This window comes from Sorex fumeus, unplaced genomic scaffold (genome assembly GCF_029834395.1).
Source record: "Sorex fumeus unplaced genomic scaffold, SorFum_2.1 ptg000051l, whole genome shotgun sequence".
Classification (NCBI taxonomy): domain Eukaryota; kingdom Metazoa; phylum Chordata; class Mammalia; order Eulipotyphla; family Soricidae; genus Sorex; species Sorex fumeus.
In genome coordinates, this window is record NW_026606108.1 from 13,964,386 (window position 1) to 13,984,948 (window position 20,563).

The following is a 20,563-nucleotide window of genomic DNA, read 5'->3' on the forward strand; positions in this document are numbered from 1 at the left end:
TGGAAGCCATTAATCAGCTAGTGTCCACCCTTTAGACCAAGAAGCAGAAGATGCAAATCTGTAGAAAAGAAAGTATGAAGCAAATATGCAGAATGTAGAAAATTGAAATGTAGAAAGAGAGATCAGTTGACACTCTAGTAAGGTTTTAATAATACTTTTCTAAATGCAGATTAAATCCATTTTGAAAGATGGGCAGAGCACTTAGCCCCTACTTCTTACAAAGATAAATTGGTGTTAACTCAAAATGGATAATATTATGAGCCTGACTTGATGGGTAAAAAAAAAGAATTAGAGTGGGGATGATTAGAAAGCAAAGAAGAGAATTATTTCCCCCCTCCCTTCCTATCCTTTAACAATGCCTCCTCTATTATACAAAAGACTAGATCTATTTATCTGCCCCATGACACATAAACTGCTTTTAACTTTTAGAAGACAAAATCTGCTCTCGAGAGATAAGACACTTGCCTTGCGGGGCTGGATCGATAGCACAGCGGGTAGGGCATTTGCCTTGCACGCGGCTGACCCAGGTTCAATTCCCAGCATCCCATATGGTCCCCCAAGCACCACCAGAGGTAATTCCTGAATGCAAAGCCAGGAGTAACCCCTGTGCACTTGTCTTGCATACAGCCATTCCACGTTTGATCCCCAGCACCACATAGGTTTCCCTGGTTCTCATAGTAGTGACCCCTTAATCACTGAGTCGGAAGTAAGCCCTGCAGCTTACTTGCAGCTAAGAATGGCCCACAAAAACAAAAATAAATAAATACATAAATAATAAAATCAAAGACAAGATCTGGTTAGTACAGGACAAGAGCCTATTAAAAAACTATCCCTTACCTGGGCACCTCCACTTACCTCTAGTGAAAATTTGGGCAATTGTGTCTGAAACATGATTTTAAAAAATAAATAAAACAGGATACAAGAAGCAGTAGATTATTTAACACAGAAGACACAACTAGAATCTTCTACTGTAGCTGAAACAACTGTAAATCATGAAGTATACAAAAAATTCAAAGGTTCTAGGACACCCTTAGGTATTTACTTTCCAATTTTTATTTTTAGGGGAAAAGGTTTTAAAAAGAAACACCTTATAGTACAAGGGCATCTCCAAGAACAGAGGTGTGCAGGGTGGAACAGAAGTGTCACATTGTGCATGAAATATATCTCTAATTTCAAGTATGTTATTCAGATGCAAAGCACTTTTCAAATACTTATTTCTAAAATTATGGTCCCCTTGATAGATGTCATTAAATATTTGAAGTGCTGTCAAATGGGAGAGAATAAAGTTATTCTCAGCTACCTCTGAGAATGGAAGTATGTATTTAACAAAGAACTTTCTGAAAATGAACAGTGAAAAAGGACAAGATTCCCAGAAAGAAATTCTTTGTCAGAGAAGTAAAAGTATTGATTGAGTGGCCTTTACTGAAATTCGTCAAAAGAATTACCGAAAGGATAATCAGGCTGTATGAGTGTACAGTTCATTTCACTGCTCATGATCCTGTCTGACTGAAACCGCTTATCCTTTCCCATCTTCCCACGTGTGTGTATTCACACTCTACCCAGAAATGCCAGATTCCAAAGTTGGACTTTTCTGTCTCTAATTGCCAGAGAATCCAGGAGCTAGAAGCTACTCTGTACAATGCTCTGCAGCAAGAAACTGTTATCAAGTTTGGTGAATTACTAAGTGAAAAACAGCAAGAGGAGCTGCGAACAGCAGTAGAAAAGTTGCGGCGGCAGATGCTGAGGAAGAGCAGGGAGTATGACTGCCAGATTCTGCAGGAGAGAATGGAGCTCTTACAGCAGGCGCACCAGGTGAGGACTGAGCCTGGTGTCTGTGCGGCATGACTGCTGAGCAAAAGGGATTTAGAGCCCAGTAGACAGTATGGGGTCTGAGCATGGAGAAACCCAGGACCTATAAGCTGTTCTAAGCGTGTCAAAATAGTAACTGTGAGAGAGTTTTATAATCATTCAGTCTGGAGAAATTGCCATTTCAGGCACATTGGGTGCTATTATTTTACAACTATTATGCCATTACTTTGACTATACATGTACTTTGACTATAGTATGCCAGAAGCATGTTTTTTAAGTAGGAAAATGCAAAGTTTAATAACATAAATGTTCCCTAAATATAAGCCTTCTAGGAGTGACCCCTGAGTACAAAGCCAGGAGGAAGCCCTGTGCACTATCAGTTGTGACCCAAACACAAAACAAAACCAAAAAGCAAGGCTACTTGTTACATTTTCATTATGGTTTTTTTTTCTTAATTTATCATTTCTTTGACATTTTTGGTTAAGTGCTCTCGCTCCTATTTTATTGAGGATCTTGTTTTGTTAATTGAAATAAATTTGGTTATAAGAGACTTTACCAAAACACGAGCGCGCGCGCAAACACACACACACACACACACACAGAGAAATTGTTAACATTTGTGTAAGTCATACATAGTCATTTTTCTGTGAAATAAACAAAAGTGTTGATTCAGTGATTCACAACATAGTTTGTATCTCGTGTACTAGTTCCTAGAACATTGCTAGTTACTTTGCCACATTTACCACAATTGACTTTCCACTACCCAAAACATATTTTATGGCCAAGCTCAAAAACAATGAGACAATAACTACAGCTTGTTCACAGGATAGGATTCTATGATAGGTCCAGTAGACTGGATAACAGATTCTTCAAAAAGATCAAATAAAGTCAATTGTATCCCTAATATGTATTAATGTAAATGTTATATAAAATGTAACCAAAAACAGGAAAACTGTTCAAAGGTCCTAAAAAAAAGGAAGAAAGAAAGAAAGAAAGAAAGAAAGAAAGAAAGGAAGGAAGGAAGGAAGGAATGGGCCAGAGAGATGAAAATAAGTAAACAAATACTGTGGTGATGATTTTACAGTACAAGTGAAAAGAATACTACTTTGGGGGGTTGGAGCAATAGCACAGTGGGTAGGGTGTTTGCCTTGCACGCGGCCAACCCAGGTTCAATTCCCAGCATCCCATATGGTCCCCTGAGCACCTCCAGGAGTAATTCTTGAGTGCAGAGCCAGTAGTAACCCTTGTGCATCGCCAGGTGTGACTCAAAAAGAAAAAAATACTATTTTTGCAAGATGCAACATTCATCTACATTCAGAAAAATATACATGTGTTCTTTCTAGCTGCTATCACTAACCATTTGTCTTCATAGGACAATTCTGATTTTACTTGATGTGCAACCTGTTTAGCTTAAGGTCCACTAAAGTTTTATTTTCTTTTCTCAGAGAATTCGTGATTTAGAAGATAAAACAGATATACAGAAAAGACAGATAAAAGACTTAGAAGAAAAGGTACGTGTTGAATTCTTTATTTTAGTCTTTGTATTTTAATCATAAAATAGTATCTATTTCACTCACTCTGTTTCCTTCCTTTTCATTTCTTGTGTATCTTCTGTAGGGGATGTAGTTAGTTCCATTAAATGTAGACCCCCCACTTCAGTCAAACACCAGCTTTCCAGCAAACATTCTGCCAGCAAAAACCTCACCTTGACATATTTGTCCTTTGTGTTGATTCTTAATTCTTCTCAATAATTGTTCTCTTTTTTCAGTTTTCCCTTCCTCACCTTCACTTCATTTTCAAAATTTCCTTCCAAAATTTATTACCATGACCCCTCTTTCAAAGTTTTTTTGGCACCTTTTAAGATAAAAAAAAAATTTCCCTATTATTAATTTAAAATCCTTTCTTCCTTGAGTTGCATTTTCATCTCTGTAGTAAATTCAGTAATTGAGATAAACGCAGGTCAATTAGCCAATTTTCTCATGTCACTTCCCCAGTGATCTGAAGGAACAACTGCTTTTTCTACTTAAGTTTTAAAAAAAAAAAGTGCAACTCTCAAAGAAAGAATTTGAAATGTGCATAAGAGACAGTGCACAAGCAGGGAGGTAGCCTTGCACATCAACTGTCATGCAGGTTGAGGGACATAGAAAGAATGGCAAGAGATTTTCTCTGTAATTTCAATCTTACTAGAAATGCCTTGGTCTCTGTTTCGTAAGAGGACCTGGTTGTCTTTCAGTAAATTCCACAGAAGAGCCAGGAGATAGTACAGAGGTTAAGGTGCTTTCCTGGCATGAGGCCAACCCAGGTTTGATCCCAGCACCATCTATGGTCTCTTGAGCCCACCAAGAGTAATCCATGAGCACAGAGTCAGGAGTAAACCCTGAATGCTTCCAGGTGTGGCTAAAAACAAACAAACAAATAAAAATCAAACCAGGGTGTTCCTCAAACACTGGAAAGAAAATGGTATTCTTGTCACTTCTGATATAATAATTAAAATTTGGTTCATCCCAAATTGCTTCTCATTCATGTATGTGAGATCTCTGATAGCCAGTCCATAAGCTATCTAGATCATTATTCTGGTAGATTCTTTGGCTACTCTTTTGACCTTGGGTAAGTAACTAACACCCTGATCTGTGCATGTATATGTGAGCTAGAGATGACAGCATTTGACCTCAGGTCCTGTCGTGTTTCCCATGAAAAACAAATGAGAGTTACTTTTATGAAAGTCTGGAAATACTAAGAAAATCTTAGTCAAATGAAAGTGAATTTTTATTTAAATAGCCACATAGAAAATATGCATCTACAAAATTTTAAATTTGAACTGTCATTATTTCAAGTGTGCCACAATTTCCCTGGTTACCAAAAGGTACACACATCTGTCTCCTCACATAACAAGAATTTTCATTTTGCACAATTTGTAATGGCAGATATTTGGCTTTTAGTTATTGTTAATTCTTGAACAGTCATAGGGTTTGTTGAAAGACAGGATCAGTATTAAGACCATTCTAGTTCAGAAACTAGTTCAATCCCAAATAAGCAAGAAAAACAAAAATAAATAAATACCTGATGGGGCCAGAGAAATAGTATAGCTGGTAGGGCATTTGCCTTGCATGTGACCAATCCAAGTTTGATCTCCAGCATTCCATATGGTTGCTCAAAAACTGCCAGGAGTGATTCCTGAGTGTCATAATCCCTGAGTAACCCCTGAGCATCATTGGGTGTGACCCAAATAAATAAATACCTATTAATTGCCACTTTAATTATGGGCTTAGTAGACCTCATGAAAATTTTAGAATCAGAGGATCAAGATGATGTTCACTGTGAGAATTAATTCACTTCAGGGTCTGAGTATCCTAAACATTTATGAAAATGCTATAATGTCCCTCGAAAATGAGGAGTCTGGAGCTACCAAAGGAGAATATTCTGCATATAGTAGTGAATTATACCACTTCAAATAACAACCCCATTGATTCCTGATTAATTATTTAAATAAGAAGTTATATCTATAGCACACCTTCTATTCACTTGACCTAAATTCCACTTGATCATTGTTCTAATAAAATAGTTGAAAATATCATAAAAGTTGGAGCAATAGCACAGTGGGTAGGGCGTTTGCCTTGCACGTGGCCAACCTGGCTGACCCGGGTTTGATTCCTCTGTCCCTCTTGGGAGAGCCCGGCAAGCTACCAAGAGTATCTTAACCATACGGCAAAGCCTGGCAAGCTATATTAGAATATACCTCTGACATATTCAATATGCCAAACACAGTAGCAACAAGTCTATATTAGAATATACCCATGATATATTCAATATGCCAAACACAGTAACAACAAGTCTTATATAATGGAGACGTTACTGGGCCTGCTTGAGCAAATCAATGAACAATGGGAGGACAGTGACAGTGACATTATAAGGCACAGATATTCTAATTTCTTTCCCTGGAGGACCTCAATATCCCCCAGGGTAACATAGAGTAATTCTTCTTTGCTCCTAATACCCATGCCTGTTGATTGTAGTAAGGTGACCTCAATAAACATGGCAAAAATTACTTTGATATCTGAACTATATTTAAAGCACTTCCACTTTTATGGTCATAGTCTCATATCTTATGAAATAGAAAAGTTACCATGAACCTCTTTTATATCAACAATAAAGCAATGGCTCAAAGAGATCAACAGTTTTTATAAACAACCAAATTCAAATCAAGACCAGAGGTTAGGATGTCTGGCTTTAGCATCACCATCTTGCCATCATATTGCATGGTCTAAGACTCATAACCAACTACTAAGTTCTGGGCAGCCCTCCACACCCAGAAAGGTAAGATGATGTGTGAGTTTCTCATAACAGTAGTAGAAGCTTTTGTTCCTCTCCTTTCCCATCTACTTCTGGTGCCTGTACCATCATACCATACTCCAGCTTCAAGAAAGAAAAAAAATCAAATAAAAGGACAGAGATCTGATTTTTAGGCTACTATTCTAGACCTCAATATATGCTCTTCAGCACTGTATTTATAAATGTTCATATATTCTTGCCATAGCAGAGCAGGAAACTCACAAATGGAAAAGATAACATGTTTGCTATGTGAGATTGGTACATTGCCAGAAATTCTGGTGTGGCAGAATTATCTTGAGAAAACAAGACAAATATACTCCTGATCCTATAAGACTCAACACGAAAGAAATTTAAATTTAAAAAAACTGGATTAGCCTGTGACCTTTTATAATTAGTATACAGTTGATTATATATGAGTGCTACACTAATATTCTAACTGCTTTTCCAGGGGAGGTTCTTTGTGGAAGAACCATTCAGACTCTATCTAATTTTCTCTGAGTCAACTCAACTGAGATCCCACAATGTGGACAGGCTAGAAAAGCATACATTATCATAGTTGACCAGTCACCATTAGAATGAATATAAGCATGCTAGTAGACTGGCCAATCATTCTCACTTTCCCAGGACCAACTCAGATTATGAGTGTTTCACTGATGTGATTACTAATGGTGACTTACTCTCCTCTCAGAAATATCCCACTGTGGTAATGTTTGCCTTATATACTAATATTCTTCCTGCTGTGCCTTAATCCTAAAGCCTAAACTGTTAATAACTCAACACAATTATTAGTTGGTTAAGTGTATTCTGTGATCATATTTTATATTTTAAGTTGCCTCTCACCCATTACAAATAGTTAATATTCATATATAATTAAGATTTAGGAGGGATAAGCTTCTAACCATCATAATGTCATATAATTATATAAAATCAAACTATTGCTTAGCCCCTCGTGGTTTACTGTTCTCATATATAAAACCATCTAGAATACACTTTCAGAATTCTCAAACATGATTTAATGATAGTGGAATGCCAGTTGATCGTTACTCTGACAAATAAATTTAAAACTATGGTTTATAAAAAAAGATACTTGATATATGTGTGATATTTGAGGTCATATTTGAAGTGAGCAGTATGAAAAACTGAGGTTTTGTGCTACCTGACTGACACTACAGAAGTTCAGATTTACATAATCTTCTTCTTTTTCTTCTGCAGTTTCTGTTTCTATTCTTGTTCTTCTCTCTTGCCTTTATTCTATGGCCTTGATGTCAAGGTGCCTCTTAAAGGTAAGATTCCATTTAATTCTCAAAACGTGTAAGAATATTTAATAAGAAGGATGCTGCATACAGTTAACATCCAAGTCTTTTTTATTTGAGTTGGTTATCTTGCATACCATAAAAAGGAAAACTGGTTCAAATTTTTTAAGTGATATTATAACAAGAAAACTATGAAGTATAGTAAAAGTCAAGAATTTTTAATAAAATTATAGTAAAGATCAAAATTTCATATTGCATAGGGAAGTCAAATGTCTATGAAAGGGCTGTAATGAATACAGCAGGTAGAATACTTGCCTTGCATATGACCAACTCAGGTTCAATCTCCAGTACTCCATCTGGTCTCCTGGATTACCCTGCCAGGAGTAATCCCTGAGCACAGCCAGGAGTAAGCCTTGAACACCACTAAGTGTTGTTCAAAAATAAAAATTGTTTAGGATATCTGTAGATCTCAGTATGCAAATTGTAGTCACTTCTTACACAAAATATTTGCTTCTCTATCTGTAAAGTGAAGAAATATGACTATATTTTTAGTCTCTCTTCCTACTTGAAATTCTCATTCTGTGAACTCCAATAAGCTTTCAATGTCTGATATGTTTTAACCCTCTCTCCCAAAATCTCTTTATTGGAACTCAGAAAAACAGATAATTAAGTGTGATGACTTTAATCATCAAATAATATTTTTTCATTGTCAACTCCAAAAGACTTCATGGTACTGCATTATTAACTCTATGCCTCATAAATATATGTACAAATTCTCTTAGACAGTGATTTGCAATGCTGAGACCAGGAAGATGGCTCAAAAGTTGAATTATCTGTTTGTATGTGGAGGCTCAGATACAGTCCCTCGCACCTCATGATCTCCCAATACCACTGGGAGATGTCTCTCACCCCTGAAAATATATTCCAGGACTTTAACTCTGAACAGATGCCTGAAGATAGAGATTATATGTCTGGGAAGAGAGATAGAATAAGTGACTGGTATATATTTTTAACAGTATGTTGTTGGATGCTGATGTTTACCCAGGTAAGTAAACCACAGACCTCAGTATCATTGTTTAAAATTGAGAAAGACCAACTCCTCTTCTAAATTCACTTATCGTGTTGATGTCAACTTTGATTATCATCTTATAATAATGTTATATTATACAGGGATCTTTCCTGGACATCAGGTCATATGGCATTTTCTATGGCACTTTATCTACTTTATCAACTGTTAAACTAGATTGACACAGAGGAGCAGAACAGCTTTATCATGGTCTGATACAAGAAAGAAGTTAAGCATATATGCCCAGAAAATTATATACTCATATAATCAGCACTCTGGCTTTATTTCCTTTCCAAAAGATTTTCTAACATTTATCACTGGTCCCATAAGAAAAGATAACACTTCTAAAGAAGAGGATTGAGTTTCTTGCATGAGAATCTATAAAGTAAAATGAATGCAAAATGAGTGAGATTTTCTAGGAATAGGTCAAAATGGTGAAAGCATTCAGCAGACAATTAGTTGTCTCCCCAAAGAGCAACAAAAAAGAGACAGATAGGCAGACAAAGTGGGAGAGAACAGGAAAGGGAGATGAGTCCCACATACTATGCAGAAAGAAAAATCTAGTTTCCTATATAAGTAGTTTTCAACATAATCACTAATGACGAACACATGTACCAGGTGCTCTCCTATGAAATACACATTAATCCTCTCAGCCCCTTATTAAGTCGATGTTGCTGTTAAGTTCATATTTTAAGGTTAGGTCAGCTGGAGCATGTGACTTTTCCCAAGGCCACACAGCTGCAATAGGAACAACTGTACTCAGGCTGCCCCTGTTCAATCCACTTTCTTTTTATTCCTTTCTTTCTTCTTTCTTTCTTTCTTTCTTTCTTTCTTTCTTTCTTTCTTCCTTCCTTCCTTCCTTCTTTCCTTTCTTTCTCTTTCTCTTTCTCTTTCTTTCTTTCTTTCTTTCCTTCCTTCCTTTCTTTCCCTTCCTTCCTTCCTTCCTTCCTTCCTTCCTTCCTTCCTTCCTTCCTTCCTTCTTTCTTTCTTTCTTTCTTTCTTTCTTCACAGGCTCAGATTTATTATCTTATAGTTACATAGTCCTGAAGTATAGGAGGACCTCAATGAGCTCAGCCCATTTCTGACCATCTTATTTCCTCACAACTGGAGTCATTTCTCTCATTCCTAGCGTCCTTTGGGTTATGTATTTTAGTAATCAGAGGTGTCTTATACTTGTGCAGTTCTTCTAAGGTTTTGGATTTTTGAAATTACAATATGCTTCTTTCCCCTTGTTTGTATCTCATCATTTTTTTTCTTCCAAAGCAACACATAATTCACACAGTAATTGTCTATTGAATAAAACACATAGTAATAATAGTGTAACAATTTTATTGTGACAGTGAATCTAGGTGGTATAAAAATACATGTAGGAAAAATGGATCAACAATTCAGAATGTGCTCATTTGAAGTTAAATATACTGTTATGTTTGAGTCATTCCACTTACTATGTCACAGTAGATTTAATCTACCTGATACCAGCTTTCCTAGTCCATAAAATTTCTATAATATTTCCCACAGCATGGTGTTAGGCTGAAGAATTAAATGAAATGGTACATGTAAAGGAATTGCCACAGTAGTTGGCACATAGTTAAATAATTAGCACCTCAGTATAAAAATATTAGATGTCATAATTAAAAAATTTACAAATATTTAAGTTCCAATGTTACCAAGTATTCTTCCACCTAAATCAGTGCAAGTAGTTTTTTCATCCCCAGAAATAATCTTGATTGTAAAAATTCAAGGCAGGGGGCTGGAGTGATAGCACAGTGGATAGGGCATTTGCCTTGCATGTGGCTGACCCGGGTTCTATTCCCAGCATCCCATATTGTCCTGCGAGTACCGCCAGGAGTAATTCCTGAATGCAGAGCCAGGAGTAACCCCTGAGCATCGCCGGGTGTGACCCAAAAAGCAATAAATAAATAAATAAATAAATAAAAATTCAAGGAAGGAGCCAGGGTCATAGGACAGTGGTGGAATACATGTCTGGTATGTGTGAGGGGCTGAGTTTGAGTCCTACCACGACCAAAAAAGTAATACAAGAAAATAAGACATAACTAGAAACTTATATCTGCTACTTATATCTCCAGATCAGACAAGAGAGTGCAGAAAGCAAAAGGAGGAATACCAGACTTTTTAGCAAGTAATAAAAACATACTATTAACAAGATTTTTTCTTACAAATGAATTATTTACATTGTGTTGCTTCTCTTAAACCCATTGATAACCAAAATTATAGAGATAATCATTCTTTAAATGAAGTGACTTGGGGTTCTTTTCATTTAAGAGCTGCATACATAGTTTTAATGTCAATTATCTAGTAAATAATGTTTACCACATTGGGGAAGACCAGCCCTTGGGGGACTAAAGGATCCAGTTGGGGCTATACTAGCCTTAGGTTCAGTTGAAATATAACCAATCTCTACAGTATTTGTTTACAGAGATTCTTGCTCCTTATTCTTGCATATTAGAAGTCTGTAAGTTAAATTATTGTATGCCAATTGCTACTTTATGTGCATGGGCCCATTAGCCTTTAGCCAATCATACTAAAACTGATTCATATGTTTCTCACATATTAGACTATAAATATAACATAGGCTAGATATTATGCCTTGGTTATTTTTATAGCTTCAGAGTCTACAATAGTACTGTATAAATACTAGGTGCTGAATACACTTTAATTTGACAGGTGGAGTGAAGGACAGACATAAGAATGAATACGTAACTCGGGAAATGAACATGAATTCAGATTCATGATGTGTGAGATTGAAGTCATTGATAGTATAGTAATATATTACCAAGACAATCCACCTGATTTGTTCTTTAGGTAATCAGAGAAATAACCTCAAGAGTGAGTAACCATTCCTGAGGAAAAAGCTTGTAAAAGAATGCATGTTTTCCACTTCCATGCATAGAATTCACTAAAAAAAAGTGGGTTAGTGCTTCTAGCTTAAATGAACTTCTTCTTAGCTTCTATAACTACTTTCCATACAACAGCCTTGTAAATTTAGAAAAAATAAATCTAGAATGCCAAGAAAAGCATCATCGTTAGAGTTAAATCTTTGTTCCCTAGTATGGCAACAATCTCTCAGGCTTCCTATTGTTCCTAATCCTCCAGAATCTTCTTAATGCACCACACTTCCTCCTGCCAACCTCAAGGGTTTTCCCAAACCTCAATTTCATTTCTGGTCAAATTTTATATGCATTGTGTTTTAAAATTGCACTCAATGTTAATAGGATGCCTGAGTATAACAAGAACCATATATGATTTCTTCATACTTGTATTCCAAATGCCTACTCATCATCAATAGCACATAGTTGAAATTTCATAACAATGTTTTAAATAGCAGTGATAACATAAGAGATCATCATGTTTTATAGCTTAAAATACAAATTTTATAAATTTATTTTACCTTAAAATGATATCAACCTCATGAAATTATTACTATAATACCGATAACATAGCAGGTAGGGCATTTGCCTTGAACGGGGTCGACCCTGGTTTAACTCCTCCGCCCCTCTCACAAAGCCTGGCAAGCTATCGAGACTATTCTGCCCGCACAGCAAAGCCTGGCAAGCTACCCATGACGTATTCAATATGGCAAAAACAGTAACAAGTCTCACAATGGAGACATTACTGGTGCCCGCTCAAGTGAATCGATGAACAAAGGGAGGACAGTGCTACAGTGCTATCTCTTCAAATATTAATTTTCTAATACAAGAAAATTTTCTAGTCATATTACATATCATTTTTCTCAAGATTTAGCAGTCTATATAATATCTGACATATTAAAATGTTCATTAATACCAAGATCTGAGAATACACAAAAACATCAGTCTTGAATCTTAGACTTTCTTAGATATTCTTCAATTACCTGGGCCATATTTTCCAAAATACTATCAGCAGGTCAATAGCCATTTCTCTTTCCTATCACAGTGTAAAGTAAGAGCTTCAGAGAAGCTTCTCTTCTCCTCAGACTTCAAATTAGTTCTGTTCCATAGTATCTTTCCTTACTAGGGGAAATCTCATTGACTGATTGATTACTCAACAGTCCTCAGTGTCAGAAAATAGAGGTGAAGTTACAGTGACCAATTACAGAATACATTACTATGTAATAAATTATGTAAAACAATTGAAGGACTAAAAGTGCCAGGAAACCCTTAGATTTCCTAGCGAGTAACTTCAATAGTGCCCTTTACCAGAAAAAAATGGAAAGCAGATAAAGAGGTAACCATTAATGATAAAGTTTTGGTAGTCTGTGATGGCTAAATAATAAGCTAGCCACAATGTATCAATCAGTATTTCTACAAATATGTGGTCCATTAGGGATCCAACTCTCCTAATAAAAGAAAAAGTATGAGAATGGTGAACATAAATGGTCTGTTAATCAAGAATCTGTTCTGTCCTCTATGAGTCATTCAGTACTGTAAGCCCTGGGATAATAGAGTCACAAGTCAGAAGTCACATCACTGTACCCAGACTTAGAGACGAGTACATGTAGGAAAGTTAAGAAATCACCCTGGCAATTGCTGTTTTAATGAGGAAAGAGGCTCACCATTGCTTGAAACTTTTTCCAAGAAATCCTTGGCAGTTTGGAAGTATCTAAAGCGCCTTCTGAATCAAAGATAGATTTACAGTCTATCCAATTCTTGTTACAGGATACTAATATTTGCTTCATTGATAATTAATCATCAGTGGTAACTTGTTGGAAAAGCAAAATGATTCAATTATTCAGAATTGCCAATTTGTATAAATTTGGCTTTATTCTATAATCAGAGTTTCTTCTACATATATTCAATTCACAGAAATTTAGCTTTCTGAAAAACTGTCTATCAATCCATTAAAAGTGGAGGGTGCTGTAGAGATAGTATAAAAGTTGAGGCACTTGTATTACATGTGACTGTGGTAGCCTTGACCCTGATTCAAATCCTCAGCACTGCCTTGGGTCAGTTCCTGAGCACAAAACCAGAAATACCCCGTGCAAAATGCTAGGTATGACCCCATTACATCCCCCGTCAAAAAAAAACCTTGTTATACTCAATGGGCTTTTCTTCAGATACAGAGGAGGATCGCAGATCACGGTCCTCTCGTTGTTCATCGATTTGCTCGATGTTACTGTGTTTGGCATATCGAATACGTCACGGGTAGCTTGCCAGGCTTTGCTGTGCGGGCAAGATACTCTCAGTAGCTTACTGGGCTCTCCGAGAGGGGCGGAGGAATCGAACTTGGGTCAGTCATGTTGGCCGCTTGCAAGGCAAACACCCTACTGCTGTGCTATCATTCCAGCCCTCTTCAGATACAAAAGTCAAAAATAATATGTTTGTACTTTGAAATAGAATTTGGGATTTTCTCTGAGACTTTATACATGGAAATTTACAAGCAAAATACAAAACATCATGTTTATGTAAGTATTTTATGTATACATAGATACATTTTGTTTGTTTTTGGGGGGGGAGGGTGTTAAGGCCACACCCTGCAGTGCTCAAGAGCTATTACTAGTTCTGTGCTCATGAGGGACCTCTGGCAGTGCTAGAGAGAACTATGTGGCATCCAGGAATTAAACCAGAGTAGGCCACATGCAAGACAACCACCTTAGCCGCTGTTGTATCTCTCTCATCCCTACACATATACACTTCAAAAACCCACTTTCAGTTCTTGGAAGTCTACAGCTATTTGAGAATTTTACCTTAACTTTTATTTTCTCCCATATCCTACTTTAGCCTCGAGACGGGCACCTCAGTTGAAGTAGCTCATGGTCTAGCACTAAGAAAAGTCTTCTCCTTCCTTCTTTAAGATTCAAGTCTTAAGGCTGGAGCGATAGCACAGCGGGTAGGGCATTTGCCTTGCATGCACATATGACCCAAAAAGGACAAAAAAATAAAATCTTGGGGAGACAGAGAAGAGGGAGGAGAGTAAATATGTCTCTCAACTCCATTGTCATTGGTTGTGGCCCTCTCCTTGGAGACTGGACCATTTCTCTGGTAGTTATTAACTGGCTCTTACTGTGAGTTTTTTTTTTTTGAGTGGTAATGATGAAACAATGCCCATCTAGAGGGACTTGAGTTCTTTCAATGTGCTGCAGAACATCATACCCACTACACCATCATTCCCAAGCTCTTACCTGTCTTACCATCATTGGTGGTGCTACCCAGAGCTTCTGCTTTCTTTTTTGGGGGGGAGGTCCACCTGGTGATGCACAGGAGTTACTCCTAGCTAGCTCTGCACTCAGGAATTATCCCTGATGGTGTTTAGGGGACCATATGGTACGCTGGGAATCGAACCCGTGTCGGCCACATGCAAGGCAAATGCCCTACCCGCTGTGCTATTGCTCCAGCCCCACTCAGAGCTTCTTGCTAGGAAGGAAGCTTCTTCCTCTCTCCCTGCCCTGAAACTCTTCTCTATGAGTAATGAGTGAACTTTTTAAAAATCCAACTTCCCTCTTTATAAGTGCCACCAATCCCCTGTCACTTGGTATTTTCTTTTCATCTCTTCAGTGTACTCACATCCCAACCATGGCCCTTCCTTCTTGTTGGCTCTACTCTGACTGGATCGCTCTTTCATTTTGACATTCATCTAGTCTTTGGGAACATAGTGGCTCTGCATATATGCATTCCAGTTATTTCCGACCTGCACTTATGGTGGGGATGCCTTTGAATCTTTAGTTTGCCTCTCACAATGAACAGAAAGCATTGTAAGGGAGCGACATGCCTCCTTTGCCACAGCTTTAGATATTGGTCACCATTATTGCAACTGCTATGATTTATAGATATTTATAATATAATTTTTATAATATAATATAATTTATAATATAAATTTAATTTATAGATGCAGTAAAAATCTTAGAAAACAGTTTAGAAAAGTTAAGTAACTTATTTTTAGACAAATTTTAGAAAATAAAAATCCCATTTTTTCCTAGCATGCCCAACTCAAAAGACCCAGATGCTTAAATCACACATGACAGACATCATGTCTTCAGTGCGCTATCTGACACTGTTGGCAGAGAGAAAACCCAGGCATAAGAACTTAAAGTGTAGGGGCTGGAGCGATAGCACAGTGGGTAGCGCACTCATCTTGCACACGGCCGACCCAGGTTCAACTCCCAGCATCCCATACATGGTCCTCTGAGCACTTACAGGAGTAATTTCTGAGTGCATGAACCAGGAGTAACCCCTGCGCATTGCCAGGTGTGACCCAATAAAACAAAAAAAAAAAAAAAGAAAAGGAGGAAAAAAATAAACTTACAGAGTCCTGAGTAATGTAGGCCAGGAAGTATCTTTTCAGAAACATGTTTAGGGTCGACCTGGAGACCTCCATGGAATAACTCCCAGGAAATTGAACCAGAACTTTGGGGTGACGATCATTGACAGACAGAACTGCTTTCAAAATGATCTTTAATAGGTACTGGGGGAAAGGAACATAAGGAAAGGGAACTTGAGGATTCAGTTGAACTACTCAAAACATTGCCTTGAAAGGCCCCAGAAGAAAAGACAAGAGAGTTCTGTTTTCTTATTTAAAAGTAACAAAGCTTAGAAGCTTTCCTTTTGGGGGGGTTGTGGGGGACAGTGAGGGGCTCACACCCAGCTTCAGGGCTTTACTCCTGACTCTATGCTTCGAGATCATTCTTGGTGGTGCTCAAAGGACCATGTGGTGCCAGGGTTCGAAGTGATCCAGCTGCATGCAAAGCAAGTGCTGTACTATCTCTCCAGCCCAAGAGACTTTCTATAACTTGAGTAAGGTTATAGACCTCACAGAGTTGGTAAAGGATTTTTTTTTCCTTAAAAAATGTTTTCCTGTTTTGGCTATTGACAGAAATGACAATTTTTTTCCAATTTTCCCTTTGTCTTACAGAGTAATCGAAAACATGGATAAGATCCCAGAAAGACAAATGCTTCTAAAACCTTCAAAGATGGCAAAAATGTTTACACCAGTAAGAGGGAGATCAAAAGCTAAGAACTACTCTGTAGCCAGGACTACAACTGTGCATTTTAAAGCCATTCTTCAAGGTTTCTAACTTGACAGTTCCTACATGACCCTGTTGAGAACTACAATATATGCTGCATTTAATGAAACATGTATATGTCAAACCAGAAGAAAAGAACTATAAACATATTGTGTAAAGAAAAAAATCAACAATGGAACCAGTTTCAGCAGATCAAGCAAAAACGTGTCTTGGGCATGGAACCAAAGTTACAAAAACATTCTACTCCTGCTGTGCAGGGGGGGTCATTTTAATGTAACACCACATCCCATGGAAATACTAGTCCTGAAATAAACATCATTTTAAAAAAATCAAAACAAAGACAAGGGAGGGTGGGGAATGAAGCACGAATACCTATGAGGAGCTATTTACAATAAAATATTTCATTTGAAAAGTCTGGTTTCTTACTACAGGGATTCGCTTTTCTGTCTCTATTATTGTTTTAAACTCAGGAACAGAGACATCTGCAATGTGAACAGGAAGAAAAGCATTTTTTTCCCTGCTAAAGGTGGAGTTTGTGGAATTCAGATGACAGAGGATCGCTATGACCAACTAAACTGGCAACCAAGACAAAGAACACAGAAGAACGTAACATAGAAATAAAAGTGGATTTGATACTTCCTTGGCCTTCTATCACATCTGTGTTCCTCCACAAACAACAGACTAATCTCATTCATATTGAAAATTAAGAAGATTATGCTCTAAATCACAAACTCCCTGTCTTAGTTCTGTTTAGAATGCCAACACCTATAGGGGACACAGGCCAGAGAGCATTTTATGCATCTTTTAATTTCCAGAATACTGGATTTTCAAATGGCTATTTAAAATTGCCTGCAAATAAATACATTATATGATAAAGGCAATAAGTAAACTTCTGCCTATACTTGAGTTTGCCACAGAGTTGTGAATATTAAAGTGTGATTATTTTTTTTAAAGTATCCTGATATACCCAGAACATTCTGACCTCTTGTATACATTTTTCCAGAGAGCTGACAGTAAAAGATTTGCTCTACTTTTTTTAATATATATATGAATAACATTGTGCTACCAATGAGGTCATTTTCTACCAGAGACAATGAGAAGACTAGTACTTTTCCCAAGATAGGTAAAAATAGTCTTGGACTCATAACTGAGTAAATAAATATTCCTGAAAAGATGACTTTACAGTTAATTTACCATAGGTAAGCAAAAGAATCAATTTTCCAAGTTATCAAGGTTTAATTTCTATGGTTAGAATGCCTATGCGTAGAGTGTGTTGGAAACCAGAAACTTCCTTGGAAATCCTTCTGAACATGAGTTTGGTACCATATGCTTAGGTTTTAGCGCTGGTAATTTTAAAGCCAGACCAACAAATGAAGAATGGTGGAAGCTAGAATTCTGGGGCCCCACTTTTGTTCTTAATTTTTGTTACACTTTCCAGGTATCATTGGCCAGTCACTTAACCTCTCTGTGCCTCAGTTTCCTCATCTGCAAAATGAGGTGGAAATGCTTTTTCATAAAGATATGGGGCTTTTCTTTTTGTTTTGGGTTTTTTTTTGTTTGCAATCTCGGAACAAGAGGTGCTTCAAGTAGCACAAAGTGCTTTGTAATGATTATGACTATTATATTATTTGACATTCTTGTTTGTTGAGAAAAAGTCCCCTGTGTAATAAAATAAGTTGGGTTTGGTTAGGTTCAGTCTACACATGGCAGCACTGAAGCTACCCCATCAAACTACTTGGGACATTACTAGCAATAAAGAATGAGATATACAGAGCTAAGATCTGTAACAATCTAGAGCAAATAGATCATCTCATGCTATTAAACAAGATAGAGAAGTGTGTTGTTTCCGTGATAAGCATCTGCAGACTTTCCTGGTTGCATATGCATGACATAATGCGAAGCTCCACTATTGAGAGTGGAGAGCCAGCATAAAATTTGAGCTTGAAGTCAACCAATAGAATCACATAAATAGCCTGGTTATCCCTTTCATTTGAAAGGAAGGTATAATGATATGTCCTCCTGAGAAAGTACCAAAAAAAAAATCTTGCACTAAATTCTTTGCTCAAAAAAGTTTCCAGATTAAATATGAATAGCAGATTAATTGTACATATAACATAAAAGTGTGTGTCACTGCAATTCTAAACTCTTATAAATTGGAAAATATTGGTCAATAGGAAGAAGAGGAAGTACTACTGTCCCATATCTTAGAATTTTCTCTTCTGTTGCTTTTCATTGGCCATGCCTGAGTCCACCTGAGCAAATTCATGCTCTGTCTGCTTCAAACATACTTTCTTGCTGTTTATCTTGTTTTCCCATGTAGGAATTTACAGGTTAAATTCATACGCAATCACTAGTTATGACTTAAATGATTATAAATATTTTGAAAGCTGCTGTAACTGATACCTTAAACATATGAATCATAAATATTTTATGCTACAGGTATGATTGTAGCATACTTACAATATTACATGAGGATTAATATATCCTAAGCAGCTCCCATTGTAATTTTAAAGTGTATTTAGAACAATTGCAAAAGGAGGGCTCAATATCCAGCAAATTAGCAAATTTCTCTAGATTTTAAGATAAAGGGTATTATATTTTTTAAAAGCCTCCCTCATGAACTTCAAAATTAGAATAAAATTAGATAGTTTAATAATTCTATAGATATATATTATTTATTTCCACAATTGTTAAAAAAAACAGCTTGCAAAAACAAAAGTATGTCCGTGTTTCAGTCAAACATGGATCTATGGAAATAAAACATATCTAAATGAGAACTTTCATTGTATATGATCTTCAGCAATAGTGAAGATATCTGAATAATCACAGTAAGTGAGATCTGATTTATCATATGGCTCCACTTCTTAGAAAAGATGAGACGCAAAACTAAAGATGAGTATGGAGCATTACTATCCGGACACATCTGGCCAGAGTTAATAGGAATCAAAGCAGCATTCCTCAGGATATACTTGCTGAATTTCTTCAACATAATATTCATCTATTGAAAAATAACATAACAAATACTTTAAAAAATAGTTTGAAGTCAAATGATATCCTTGATTTAGCTATTTAGTTATTGAGAACAGAAAATTCTACATGAGAAAAGTAAATATAGGCTATATTTATGTGGCCCTTATACCAGAAAACATCACTAATTTGACTTTTTAATGCCACCCAAGTTTGGGGAACATTCGAAACTTCTGGAAATCAGTTTCAAATCCCTTTAAACCTATGTCATATGGATAATTGTCAATAGTGAAGATTTAGAAATAGAAGATAAATTTTGCTTTTTTTTTTTTGTCCACAAACAACAGCTTTCATAGATGCCCCGGGTCATCAATAGACTAGAAAGAATGCAAAGAGTTCATGAATCATCACTGACATAGAAATAAAGTTTTACTGAGTAATTTTTTCTATAGTATTTGATTTCAACTTACTTTGTTTTCAGTTTAAAATAAATCTGACAAAATTGCTTCTTTTTGCTCATTTGTTGTCAGTTTTTTCCTGTAAATTCAACGTGTAATTCTTAAGTTCACTGCTTCAATGTATTTCATAATTTTATTGTTTAAGATAAAGTCTATGTTTCCATGGATATTGTAAAGATAATATTCATCAGTTTATGTTGATGACTAAATGATCAGATTGTGTATTTTATGTCAGAACTCGGTGACAACAACTGGAGACTTTAAAATATTGGATTTTCCTATCCAGAGTAATGCAGAATATATATAGATATATGTGTGTGAATTCACATATATGTGACTATATATATGAATATATAGTCATACATATTTTCATATATGTATGTGGGGAAGAATCTATGTTTGCAAGCTGAATTGTTTTTTTGCCCTTTTACCCTTTGTGAAACTTTCATAACAGAACACTGAGAATTTTTTCACAGCATTTTGCAGGTTTATTTACAGCGGGTAGGGCGTTCGCCTTACACGCGGCCAACATGGCCGACCCGAGTTCGATTCCTCCGTCCCTCTCGGAGAGCCCGGCAAGCTACCGAGAGTATTCGATATGCCAGACACAGTAACAACAAGTCTCCAATGGAGACGTTATTGGGCCCGCTCGAGCAAATCGAAGATCAATGGGAGGGCCTTTATCTTTATCTTATCTTTTATTTAATTCTATCACTTTAGTAAA

The 20,563-nt window shown here is 36.6% G+C and overlaps 1 protein-coding gene across 2 annotated transcripts in view; it reads left to right on the forward strand.

The window, feature by feature from the left end:
* JAKMIP2 (janus kinase and microtubule interacting protein 2) overlaps window positions 1-18,273 on the forward strand; it is a 172,614-nt gene extending 154,341 nt beyond the window's left edge. For both annotated transcript variants that reach the window (XM_056124416.1, XM_056124415.1), the window contains 4 exons: window positions 1,609-1,812; window positions 3,255-3,320; window positions 7,351-7,421; window positions 16,303-18,273. In XM_056124416.1, the coding sequence (XP_055980391.1) occupies window positions 1,609-1,812; window positions 3,255-3,320; window positions 7,351-7,401 (321 nt within the window). In that variant the 3' untranslated portion in view covers window positions 7,402-7,421; window positions 16,303-18,273. The remainder of the gene's footprint in view (window positions 1-1,608; window positions 1,813-3,254; window positions 3,321-7,350; window positions 7,422-16,302) is intronic.
* The last annotated feature ends 2,290 nt before the right edge of the window (window positions 18,274-20,563 follow it).